The 13,040-nt window shown below is 36.8% G+C and overlaps 1 protein-coding gene across 1 annotated transcript in view; it reads left to right on the top strand.

The window, feature by feature from the left end:
• Positions 1–13,040, top strand: part of LOC127872462 (uncharacterized) — a 41,850-nt gene that overhangs the window by 13,296 nt on the left and 15,514 nt on the right. Inside the window, exons 8-10 of the mRNA XM_052415795.1 lie at positions 2,073–2,192; positions 8,001–8,221; positions 10,183–10,302. Of these exons, the coding sequence (XP_052271755.1) occupies positions 2,073–2,192; positions 8,001–8,221; positions 10,183–10,302 (461 nt within the window). The remainder of the gene's footprint in view (positions 1–2,072; positions 2,193–8,000; positions 8,222–10,182; positions 10,303–13,040) is intronic.

Raw genomic sequence — 13,040 nt, 5'->3', positions numbered from 1 at the left:
ACAATTGTCTCTATGATATCTGAGCTAAGTTCAGAATGGATAATGTGGGGACAAAATAAAGGTCATTTACTCAAATGAGAGAAAAACCTTTTAATTCTAGAGTTCACATTTATTGCCAAATCTTCATGAAAGTTGTTCCTAACATTAGTGCTCACTATAGTACGACTGAGTTCATAGCTGGGTCACATGGGTCAAAAAGCTATCACACTAGGTGAAATTAAAGATAAAGCTTATGACAGGTTTTTTTTCCCACTTTTTGGGAAGATAGCCCATGACTTTGGAATTGGGAATTTTATCGGCATTTTCATGAAATTGGGAAAATAAATTCATTAGCCTTTTTTCCACACGAAAAGTCCACTGATTAGGGAAATACTAAATTTGATTTAACTCTTTATAAAACTCTTTATAATCATTCAAATTAAAAGAAAAAAACAATCATATAATACTTTGTTAGATGTAATTGAATTAAAATTGAGATAAAATACACATAAGACTTCTTTCTAAAAAAAAAAAAAAAAAATTGTTTTTTTTTGTTGTTTTTTTGGCAATTGGGAATTTTTTGCCACATTTTGGGAAAAAAGTATACTTTTTGGGATTGGGAACATAGCCGAATTTCGGCTATAAAATCGGGCCAAACAAAACCCTGGCTTATGAACACTCTGGAGGCAACATTTATTTTCAAATCTTCATGAAACTTTGTCTTTTTTAGTTTGAGCTTTTCCTTGGTGACCTTCATGTAGACAATATCACATTCTTTTGAAGTGATTTCAACCTAACTTGTTTGGAATCATAAAGCAACACTTTGCTTTCATTTATGTTTGGGACAATATGGTTGTTGCTACTGCGTGCAAATGTGTCAAGTGTGATGTTTGATTTGTATGTATTTATTATGTTTTACTTTTAAGAGCACTGTTTGTAGGTCAGTTACCAAGCATATTGGTCCATTTCTTCACAAGTAATTGCTTTGGCTACTAAATGTTAGTTTGTTACAGAATATACATGGATCCTTTTCATTGAGATAGTTTCTGTTCCTGTGTGGGTAATCATGCCCACAGCTCTTGTAGTGTATGATCTTTTTTTTTTGCATTTTAGCTCACCTGAGCACAACGTGCTCGTGGATAGCTTTTGTGATTGACTTTTTACCTGTCGTCAACATTTACCTGGTAAACTCTCTAGAGCCCACATTTATTTTACAATCTTCATGAAACTTGGTCAGAATTTTTTTTCCAAATGACATCTTGGACAAGTTTGAAAATGGTTTGGGTTGGTTGAAAAACATGGCCACCAGGGGTTGGGGCAGTTTTCATTTGTTGGCTATAATAGTAAAACCTTATTTAGACTGTATAAGTCACATTTATTGTCCAATCTTCATGAAACTTAGAACATTTGTTTAAATGATAACTTGGATGAGTTTGAAAATGGTTCTGGTCTGTTGAAAAATATTGCTTCCCAAAACTATGGCTATTGTAAAACATTGTTACCATTCTAGAAGTCACATTTACCGGTATTGTCAAATTGTCATGAAACTGGATCAGACCATGTGTCCCAATGATATCTTTGACGAATTCGAACATGGTTCTGGTCTGTTGAAAAACATGGCAACCAGTGGGCGGGGCAGTTTTCCTTATATGGCTAAAGTTAATCTTATTTACTATATTAGCTACATTTAATGTTCATTCTTTATGAAACCTTGTCAGAACATTTGTCCCGATGAAATCATCGGCTGAGATTAAAACTTGATCATATGAGCTCTTTAACTAGGTCAATATGTCAAATAAAAAAACATGTTAATACTCTAGAAGTCACTTTTTGGTCCAATATTAATGTATCAGCTGGCGCTTAAAATAGTCTACTTAAAATAGTCTACCGTATTTTCTTTGGGTCTCAGGTGAGCGCCTTAGGGACCCTCTTGTCTCGTCACATGTTTAGGCTTTTTAATATTCACAAAGAGATCACTTTGAGTTTTGTTTTCTTAATGCATTACAATGGTTAATTAACATATAGAGGCAGTGCTTTGATGACAGTGGTTTATACGAACACCACAAAAATCAAAATGTTTATTTGTACTCCAGGATCCGGTCTATTCCGCCATACAGTGACTACAATGAGTGTGTGTTCGGCGTAAACGCGGCACCTGACGTGTGTGGCACAGTGAGAGTGGGTGACCCAGTCTACGCCATCAAGACGCGTAAATAAGTGTATCAGAGTTTGATGAGAGATAACTCCATGCTAAACAGAAGGCTTATGGAGAAGGACTTTAGAGGTGTGGCCATAAAATGAACATGTAGAACTTCTCAGGGCTACTTTATTTGCCACCTAGGGATTATAAGGTCCTATCTTACATGCCAAAACAGATTTAGGTAGACCTTCATATTAAGGAGGTGGCAGTATTATATAATCAAAGAAAGGCTTATTGATGAGCAGTTAATACTTTCAGAAGTGTTCAAAATAAACTTGCAGGTCTTTTTCTCACCATTTGGGAATATGACCGATACATGTGACATTTGGAATTGAAGCGTCTATTTATTTTAAATTGGGAAATAAGTATTATTGCTTTATATATAACTTTTGCCTATTTATAATGGTGACACATAGATATTTCTGAACATCTGAAAGTCAAACCATTAAAACGGAATTTTGGGACAGGAATTGGGGATAAATAAACTTTTTGCCATTAGATAAACGATAGAATAAAGGCAATAAAATCAGCAAAAAGCTCTGGCTTGTCAATCAAAATGAGGTATATTAACAGAGTTTCCTTGACTTTTTGTTGTAATAACCATGTTATTTGGTGTATGGTATATTTGTATTTTATATGTAAATATTTTCTTATTATGCCCCTCTTCGAAGAAGGGGTATATTGTTTTGCTCGTTTTGTCTGTCGGTAGACCAGTACATTTCCAATCAATAACTCGTCAACGAATTGACCGATTGGCTTGATACTTCATATGTGAATTGACCTTGGACAGTAGATGACCTCTACAGACATTGGGGTCACTAGGTCAAAGGTCAAGGTCACTAAGTGAGTAAATCGTTTATGAACAATAACTCGTCAATCAATTGACCGATTAGCTTGATACTTCCCATGTGCATTGGTCTTGGACAGTAGATGACACCTTTTGAAATTGGGGTCACTAGGTCAAAGGTCAAGGCAACTATAACACTGAGTGTGAAAATCATTTCTGATAAATTACTCGTTAACGAATTGACCGATTGGCTTGATTCTTCACATGTGCATTGGCTTTGGACAGTAGATTATTCCTATTGAAATTGGGGTCACTAGGTCAAAGGTCAAGGTCACTGTTACACATTAAGAGTAAAATCGTTTCTGATCAATTACTCTTCAACTGATTTGCCCATTGGCTTGATACTTCCCATGTTTATTGGCGTGGGACAGTAGATGAACTCCATGCTATTGAAATTGGGGTCACTAGGCCAAATTTCAAGATCACTGTTACACACTGAGTGTGAAATCTTTTTGATCAATAAATCATCAACCGACTTTACCGATTGGCTTGATACTTTCCATGTGCATTGGCCTTGGAAAGTAGATGACCCATATTGAAATTTTGGTCACTAGGTCAAAAGTCAAGGTCACTTTTACACATTAAGTGTGAAATTGTTTCAGATCAATAACTCCTCAACTGATTCACTGATTGGCTTGAGACTTCCCATTGGCATTGGCCTTGGACAGTAGTTGACGCCTATCGAAATAGGGGTCTCTAGGTCAAAGGTCAATGTCATTGTCACAATATGTGTGAAAATTGTTTCCGATCAATAACTCATCAACGAATTGACCGATTGGCTTGATACTAAATATGCACATTGGCCATGGACAGTAGATGACCCCTATTGAAATTGGGGTCACTAGTTAAAAGCCCCGTTTGGGGGAGCATATGTCTACGATAGCGGAACTCTTGTTTATTTTAAGTTCAAAAACTGGTTTCTTCTGCTAAGAATGAATGCTGTATTGATAGGATCTATAAAGGTATCAAGCATTGATGATTCAACACTAACATGTTTTTGTATATTGTATGCTCAAATATCTAAGTCAGATTCTTGTATTTGTATGCCCCCAGATCGAATGATCGGGGGCATATTGTTTTTGGCCTGTCTGTCTGTCTGTAATGTCATTCTGTCCCAAAACTTTAACCTTGGTTAAAGTTTAGGGATAACTTTTGCAATATTGAAAATAGAAACTTGATATTTGGCATGCATGTGTATCTCATGGAGCTGCACAATTTGAGTGATGAAAGGTCAAGGTCATCCTTCATGGTCAAAGGTCAAAAAAACAAATCCAAGGTAAGTAATAAGCTTTAATTATCTGTACCTGCCAAATGAAAAAAAAAAAATCAAAGCGGCGCAGTAGGGGGCATTGTGTTTCTGACAAACACATCTCTTGTTTACTTTTAATTTTATTTTGATCAACTTTATTATAACTGCAATATTCCTTATGATATGAAATTGTGCATGTATTATTGTTATTGCCCTATGTCAAATTATAAAAGTTTTGCCCTTGTTTTACTTAGACTTTTTATAACATCATGATTAACACTTTTCTCAGATTTTGTTTTGTTTTAAAAACGCAAGGCCCACAGGACTTTTATTTGATTTGTAATACTATTCTATACTAGTTCCCTACAAGTTTCTTTAAATTTACCCCCGGCAACTTGGCCATGACATGGTAGTACAAAAAGCATAATTACATTAACACAATTTTTCCTCAGAAAAGACAGGATCAAGACGTTAAATGTTTGTTATGCAACATTGTATTCTGGCCCTCTACAAGTGTTTTTCAAATCATGTCTGTAAGGTCCTTACAAGATTTATATATAAAAATAACTTAAAATCTATTACTAATCCGTACTATTTATTTTTTATCCATAAAATTGTATAATTGTCCTTTAAACAGTTTGTTAAAAAACATGTCCCTATGGTAATAACTGTAATAATGCACAACAAACTTGGATGTAAAATGACCTTCTGGTCAGCACACAATGACCAGTTTGGTATACGCTTATTAATAGGGAATCATGTGCCTGACTGAAGATCTTGAATTGTCATGAATCATTATAATTACCCACTTTTATTTGTATATATCGACTTTTAAAAAAAGGGTAATGTTTTTAGACTATCACATTAATAGTTATTATGAAATACATGTTCGCTTTTTATTTGTTGACTGCTATCTGTATTTATCATAATTTGTAATCAAAAAGTGTATGCAAAAATATTAATATCAGTAAATATTCAAAACCTAACTTGTTATTTTATTTCTATAAGCCTTCAAACAAAGTTTTTAAGAGTATATATTGAATTCATTCTGTCGGTCGGTGATTCAATCCAAATAAAATGTTAGAAGTTTGTGGATAGAACTTCTTCCACATTTCCCGATGATATTTAATTGAAACGTTGAAATTGTAAATGTTAAGTATAGATGTGAAAGACATATTTTTACCCCCTCCGGTGAACCCTTACTTGAGTTATTTGCCCTTGAACATAGCTGAAAAAGTGGTTTGGGGTACACATCACGTTATACATGTATATAAGTCAGTAACAAAGATCTAGTTTTCAATGAATCTTTGATAGCATATATTACTGTTATAAACTGACTGACATCAGATTAATTAAACTTCGCATTTGAACATAATGACTAATTATTCTCTATTGAAGAGACAGTTCAATTAAATTTCCACCAAACAAAACAAACACTAAGGTACTTATAACATTTTAATAAAACTTGCCTTATTAAACAATGTCAAACTAGACAAAATTTCAAAGAACACAGATGCCCGCGTTTTATTTCACTGGACAAAGATTGTTGTGTGTTAAAGAAAATGTGAACAAACAATACAGCATATACAGGTATGTACTTGTCCTTTGGAACTGTTGATTCACATAAAGACTATGTCACACATGTGGCATGGATCTTTAAACAAGAGCACCGCCTTGCGGGTGCAGACCGCTCATCTATTTTCTTTTTAAAGGTGAAGGGACTCTCATTTTCAATCACAAAGGAGGGAGGGGTGGAGTGAAGAGGGGTGTATAGTGTGGGGGCGTGGACATTTATTACATTATCTTCCAAAAATGCGAAAAAAAAAATTCAGGGGGGTGGGGGGGTGGGGGGGATTCTTGGGTGCGATGGTTGGACGGTATTTCAAACATAAAATAATAAAAATAAATATTTGTATTTTTTAACCGTTTCAAAAAAAAAATTGGGGGGGGGGTGGGGGGGGGGGTAAAGTATAGTGTGAGGGTGTGGTGGTCATTTGTGAGATGATCTTAAAAAAATAAATTAGGGGGGGGATTCGGGGGGGGGGGGTATAGTATAGTGTGAGGGTGTGGTGGTCATTTGTGAGATGATCTTAAAATAAAAATTAGGGGGGGGGGCAATTCGGGGGGGGGGGAGGGGGAGGTGGGGGAGTATTCTTGGGTGCGATGGTTGGACGGTATTTCAAACATAAAATAATAAAAATAAATATTTGTGTTTTTTAACCGTTTCAAAAAAAACAATTTGGGGGTGGGGTGGGGTGGGGGGGGTATAGTATAGTGTGAGGGTGTGGTGGTCATTTGTGAGATGATCTTTAAAAAAAAATAAAAAATAGGGGGGGGGGGGGGGGGTGATTCGGGGGGGGGGGGGGGGAGGGCACGGGGGATGGTTTGGGTGGAGTCTATTGTGGTATGTCAGGTAAGAGTAGTTTTGTCAAAGTATCAATCAAATCTAATCATAAATAAAGAAGTTATGGCATTTTAAGCAAAATTTAATAATTTGACCTTGAGAGTCAAGGTCATTCAAAGGTCAAGGTAAATTTCAACTTGCCAGGTACAGTAACCTCATGATAGCATGAAAGTATTTGGAGTTTGAAAGCAATAGCCTTGATACTTAAGAAGTAAAGTGGATCGAAACATAAAATTTAACCATATATTCAAAGTTACTAAGTCAAAAAAGGGCCATAATTCCGTAAATATGACAACCAGAGTTATGCAACTTGTCCTTTTACTGTACCCTTATGATAGTTTGCGAGTGTTCCAAGTATGAAAGCAATATCTATGATAGTTTAGGGGTAAAGTGGACCAAAACACAAAACTTAACAAAATTTTCAATTTTCTAAGTATAAAGGGCCCATAATTCGGTCCAAATGCCAGTCAGAGTTACATAACTTTGCCTGGACAGTCCCCTTATGATAGTTAATAAGTGTTGCAAGTATTAAAGCAATAGCTTTGATACTGTAGGAATAAAATGGACCTAAACACAAAACTTAACCAAAATTTTTAATTGTCTAAGTATAAAAAGGGCACATAATTCTGTCAAAATGCACACCAGAGTTATCTAACTTTGCCTGCCCAGTCCCCTCATGATAGTCAGTAAGTGTACCAAGTTTGAATGCAATAGCATTGATACTTTCTGAGAAAAGTGGACCTAAACGCAAAACTTAACCGGACGCCGACGCCAAGGTGATGACAATAGCTCATAATTTATTTTCAAAAAATAGATGAGCTAAAAAACACTTTAGTGCTTACACAATTCTGCCAATAAAAAATAGAATTTACAGTCATTTGAACATTTGCTATCACTATTGCCCTATTAGTACATTGCACAAACTTCAATTTTCCTCTGTGACATTGACTTTGAAGCAACCGACATGCTTGTTATATGTGACTTATTGTCAATATATTTTAATTATGTGTGCCAAGTTATTAAATGATTAAAGAGTAGAACTGTGGCTGAATAACTGAACATGAAAGTAATAAGGAAGTTACTCTATTGCAACACCAACGTGAACTTTAAGAAAGTGTTCGACCGTGTGTGGTCTGATGGCCTTAAGCAGGTTCTGCAGTATTTCTTAAAGGACCGAAGTGTGACTTCTTTAGAACATAAGTGGGCTTCCGTCATGAATGTCTGCACTTCCCCGTCCTGTTTTACATGAGAAGATAATGCAGAAGATCTACGATGACCACAGCCTTATCTACATTGAAGGCAGACCAATGTTTAACATAAGATCCGCTTACAACATTGACAATTACCTCATGGGTGGCACCAGCAGTGAACTCCAAAACGTCACCAACAAACTCTATGAAGGAGCAGGGGCATACAGGATGGAGCCTGAACAGGGAATAGCTGGAAGAAGTGACCAACTTGGGAGCAACCCTGTCAAGAATGGTACTTGTACAGCTGAGGTCCAGATCAGAATTGCCATGGAAACCCTAGCAAGCGGAGCTGGTTGAGGAAAATCAGCTTTCCCATTAAGTACAAGCTCTTAAAGTTCCTTGATGTCTCCATCTTACCGTACGGCTGTGAGATCTGGACGCTTCAAACATACCCAGAAGGCACTAAACAGGCCGTTGAATACAACTTTCTCCGAAGACGACTGCTCCTCATCTCCAACATGGAACACAAGACAAACTAGTGTATTCAAAACCTGACAGCAAAACTTAATGGCCCACAACATCCCCTCTTGGCAACAATCAAACGACCAAAGCTAGCTTTGTTTGCAAGACTGTGCTCCAGGCCAAGCTTAAGGCCGTCAGGAGAAAAGCGTAATGGAAAAGAGTGGAAGTCCTTTACCATGGATGAGTTTTTCATGGCTGATTAGAAGGCTGTGTTGTTCTCCTTTCTTCCCCCCCCCCCCCCTTCCCCCAACCCAACCGCCAGACTGATATAAACGGAACTAGAAATGGCGCGGCAGAGGCCGACGCGTATCCCCACGCCGAATGTTTGACCTAGGTGTGCCCCAGGGTTGGTAATGGGGCCATGCATAGCTGAGATTGACCGTATTGTCATAAGAGAAGTTCATCATCAATTAGAAGTGAATTGGTGTAGAAATGAAGAAGTTATAGTAAAAGGCAATTTTGGGTGGGTGTGACATATGTGGGCAGGGCGCCCCAGGGTTGGTAATTGTGCCATGCATAGTTGAGATTGACCGTATTGTCATAAGAGAAGTTCAGTATCAATTTGAAGTGAATCGGTGTAGAAATGAAGAAATTATAGTGAAAGGCAATTTTGGGCGGGTGTGGTCTATGTGGGCGGGGCCCCAGGGTTGGTAATGGGGCCATGCATAGTTGAGATTGACCGTATTGTCATAAGAGAGGTTCAGTATCAATTTGAAGTGAATCGGTGTAGAAATGAAGAAATTATAGTAAAAGGCAATTTTGGGTGGGTGTGGTCTATGTGGGCGGGGCGCCCCAGGGTTGGTAATGGGGCCATGCATAGTTGAGATTGACTGTATTGTCATAAGAGAAGTTCAATATCAATTTGAAGTGAATCGGTGTAGAAATGAAGAAATTATAGTAAAGGCAATTTTGGGTGGGTGTGGTCTATGTGGGCGGGGCCCCAGGGTTGGTTATGGGGCCATGCATAGTTGAGATTGACCCTAATGTCATAAGAGAAGTTCAGTATCAATTTGAAGTGAATCCGTGTAGAAATGAAAAAATTATAGTAAATGGAATTTTTTGGTGGGTGTGGCCTATGTGGGCGGGCGCCCCAGGGTTGGGATTGGGGCCATGCATAGTTGAGATTGACCCTAATGTCATAACAAAAGTTCAGTATCAATTTGAAGTGAATCCGTGTAGAAATGAAAAAATTATAGTAAATGGAAATTTTTGGTGGGTGTGGCCTATGTGGGCGGGGCGCCCCAGGGTTGGGAATGGGGCCATGCATGGTTGAGATTGACCGTATTGTCATAAGAGAGGTCCAGTATCAATTTGAAGTGAATCGGTGTAGAAATAAAGAAGTAAATGTAAAATAACCTAAAAAAATGAGTGATAATTTCTGACGCGGCCCCACCCCAACCGCTATAACTTTTGACCCAGGGGTCAGATCAAAATTCCAAATAGTGCAGGGTCGCACATATGCTCATAGCTACCATGTGTGTAAGTTTCAAGGTTCTAGTGCTTTTAGTGTAGGAGGAGATAGTGGCCAGGACGGACGGACAGACGGACGGACGGACGGCGGAGATAACCACAATATCCCCACCTTTTTTTCAAAAAGCGTGGGGATAATGACGATGATGATGATGATGATAAAAGAAAATGATACTTCTTTTCATAATATAATACTGTCACAATAAATCACCCTTATCTGATAGGATTTTCTTGTGATGGCAGAGATTGTATGTGAGAGCATGGAACGAAATCTTCGCGTGGAGATTGATCGCTCCCATGCACGAAACGCTATGTAACCGTCGTGCAATATATTAGACTGTATCCTCAAAAATTGGGTCAAGACGGTCAAAAAATGGGACAGCTTGTTATCTTTTGACGGAGCGCCACCAGCACAGACCAAAGATCTTTGCACAGACGTTGGTAAGTGACAGTGTTGTTTCTACTGTAAAACCATCAAATTCGATTCAAACTTTTACTAGAATGTTAGAATGTATAGATCCCTCTACTTTTTTGTATAGGCAATACTCAGAGACTCCCCTTCGTTATATTAGTACAATATCTGTCCCTTGCATGTAAACGCTGTATTTTGATTGGACAATCCAATCGCATGATCTTCGAACTTGAAAGCGAAAGTGAAACTTGATGCATACACCAGTCGCATGAACTTGAATTTTGTTTCAGCCTTTATAATGTAAACAGTCAGTATTGAATATGTGTTTGCATTTCCTTGGTATTTGAACTGTTTGGGAACTCAGCCATATTTTGCAAAAAGCCCATTGGCTTTTCTGATAGTTTTACACAAATGAAATGCATAAAAATCCTATCAAACCCTTAATTTGTAATTATCTATAGGGGCTGTCCAAAAAGGACGTCACGCTCCAGCAGGGGAGAGAGGTGTAAGAAAGAGTGACAGTTTGTTACATGGGAAATGGGTGGTCAGGCCACTTGTGACGTCACAAATTAATTTTTAGCTCCGCTGTTTTCGGAGAAAACCCGAGGTATTGTCATAGCCAGCTCGTCGTGTCGTCCCCGTCGTGCTTAAACCTTGACCTTTTTTACTTTTGACCTTGAAGGATGACCATGGCCTTTCACCACTCAAAATCATCAGCTTCATGAGATACACATGCATGCCAAATAAGGCAAATATCAAGTTGCTATCTTCAATAGGTTTCCAGTCAACTCGTACCTAAGTCAACTCGTACCCTAGTCAACTCGTACCCGATTTGGTCAACTCGTACTTTAGTCATTTTTCGATTGGTCAACTCGTACTTTTTTAATATTTGTTCTTTATGGAAATAAATTGCGATGGGTGTTTGCATGCATTTGATGTTTTTTATGTTTATTGCAGGTACGAGTTGACCAAATAAAGTTATATTTTGGCATAGACTAACATAAATTGTATGGTTTTTTTACCAGGGTACGATATGACTAATTAAAGTAATTACCTAAGTATATATATATATATTATTCTTATTAATATGTCCAATATACAAAGATTATATTATCTAAGAAATATATAGAAATCATTTATCTTTCAAAATATATACACACAGGGTAACAAACAAACCATCTTATAAAAAATACTACATACATGTATTAAACACAAGAACTTTTATTAAAATTAATACAACTACCGACATAGATTATGTACAGCAACAAAGTTTCACACTTAAAACAGAAACAGAACCACACTTGTTTTCAAAGACCACAAACTTGTTCACACAGATCAACACATTGTTCAATTACTCGATGGCATCTGTGACACTCACAGATGGCTTGTACAGGCAGCTGAACGCCTTCAGCAGACCTGTGGCGGTGAGGTTGCCCTCTCTGTAGCTCTTCCACAGGGCGAAAGTCTTCCCCTGAAGAGTCACATATGTTGCTCGCTGGTATCGGCGAAGTTTCATATCCGAAACGAGCTCCGCGTTTCTCACAGCAGTGACGGCCTCATCGTGCATAAGCTTCGCCAGAAGATAGAATGGCGGGCAGCTGTCGTTGGCCTTGTGGTTGAGGCGTCGGTGCCACCCTGAAAATAAGAAACAAACTATTGTCATTACATCAAAGAAGCAGTAAAATATAATAATATATTTAAATTAACTGTAAGCAATATTGAATTAGATATATAAAAACGTAAATTAGTTATATATCATTCACGTTCCATAAATACATAAGTTCTCATTGTATATACATATGGGGCCTGCTTTCTGCTAATCTTGGTATTACAGTACATAGTACAACACACCAATGGCGGCTGAGCGCAGAATACCGCAATCGGCCGCCAAAAAAATCTATATGGATTTGCGGAGCAAAGATACTCTTACTCTAACGTACATTTAGTCGTGTTACTATGTCAATTGCGGAAGAGAAACCTATCACCGAAGACGTATTTTATCATATATATCGGTCATTTTGGTTTGCTTATACAATAAATGGTCTTTTTAATTGAAAGGGAAGACGCAATCGACTAAAGTTTTAATATAAATTGACGTTTTATCTCTCCATTTGGAGACTGTTTACATAATTTACAAAATTGGCCTTTAAGTTGCACTGCTTACCATTTTAATATTTATATAATTAAATAATAATAATCTTATACCTTAATGTTTTTATTATAATTGAACATTTTCTTTGAGGCCAATTTCTACAAAATTTAAATTATACTGCTCTGTTTCATTTACATAATTTATGTTTATTTACTTAATCATACGCTAATAATTATATTAAAAATCATATTAAAGATAATTTCTAAAAAAATTAATAATAACAGTTCTGTTTTATAAACATGATTTATGCATGCATCAATATTTAGTATACTCTTTAGGATAATAGTTTCAACTTAATAATCATATTCTACATAACTAATTTCTATATGATTTAGTAATTGTTCTCAATGTTAACTATATTAGGTTAATACGACACTCATTCATTCAATTAACACAGACCGTTATCTCTTTAATCTCTTAATTAATCGACATTGATCAATAAAGGCCAGTTGCTACTTCACACAGTGCAATACACGCGAGAATTATTGGAAGTTGATCAGATTAGTAAATTGAATATTGATGATGTTTTTATTGAGATTTAATGATGTTTATATGAATTTTAAATTTATTTGCCTATGCAGGGATCGACAAGATTACAATAAATTAGATAATCCG

Source organism: Dreissena polymorpha, chromosome 3, assembly GCF_020536995.1.
Source record: "Dreissena polymorpha isolate Duluth1 chromosome 3, UMN_Dpol_1.0, whole genome shotgun sequence".
Classification (NCBI taxonomy): domain Eukaryota; kingdom Metazoa; phylum Mollusca; class Bivalvia; order Myida; family Dreissenidae; genus Dreissena; species Dreissena polymorpha.
The sequence above is the reverse complement of the archived record's forward strand: the minus strand, read 5'-3'. Positions and strand labels throughout refer to the sequence as shown.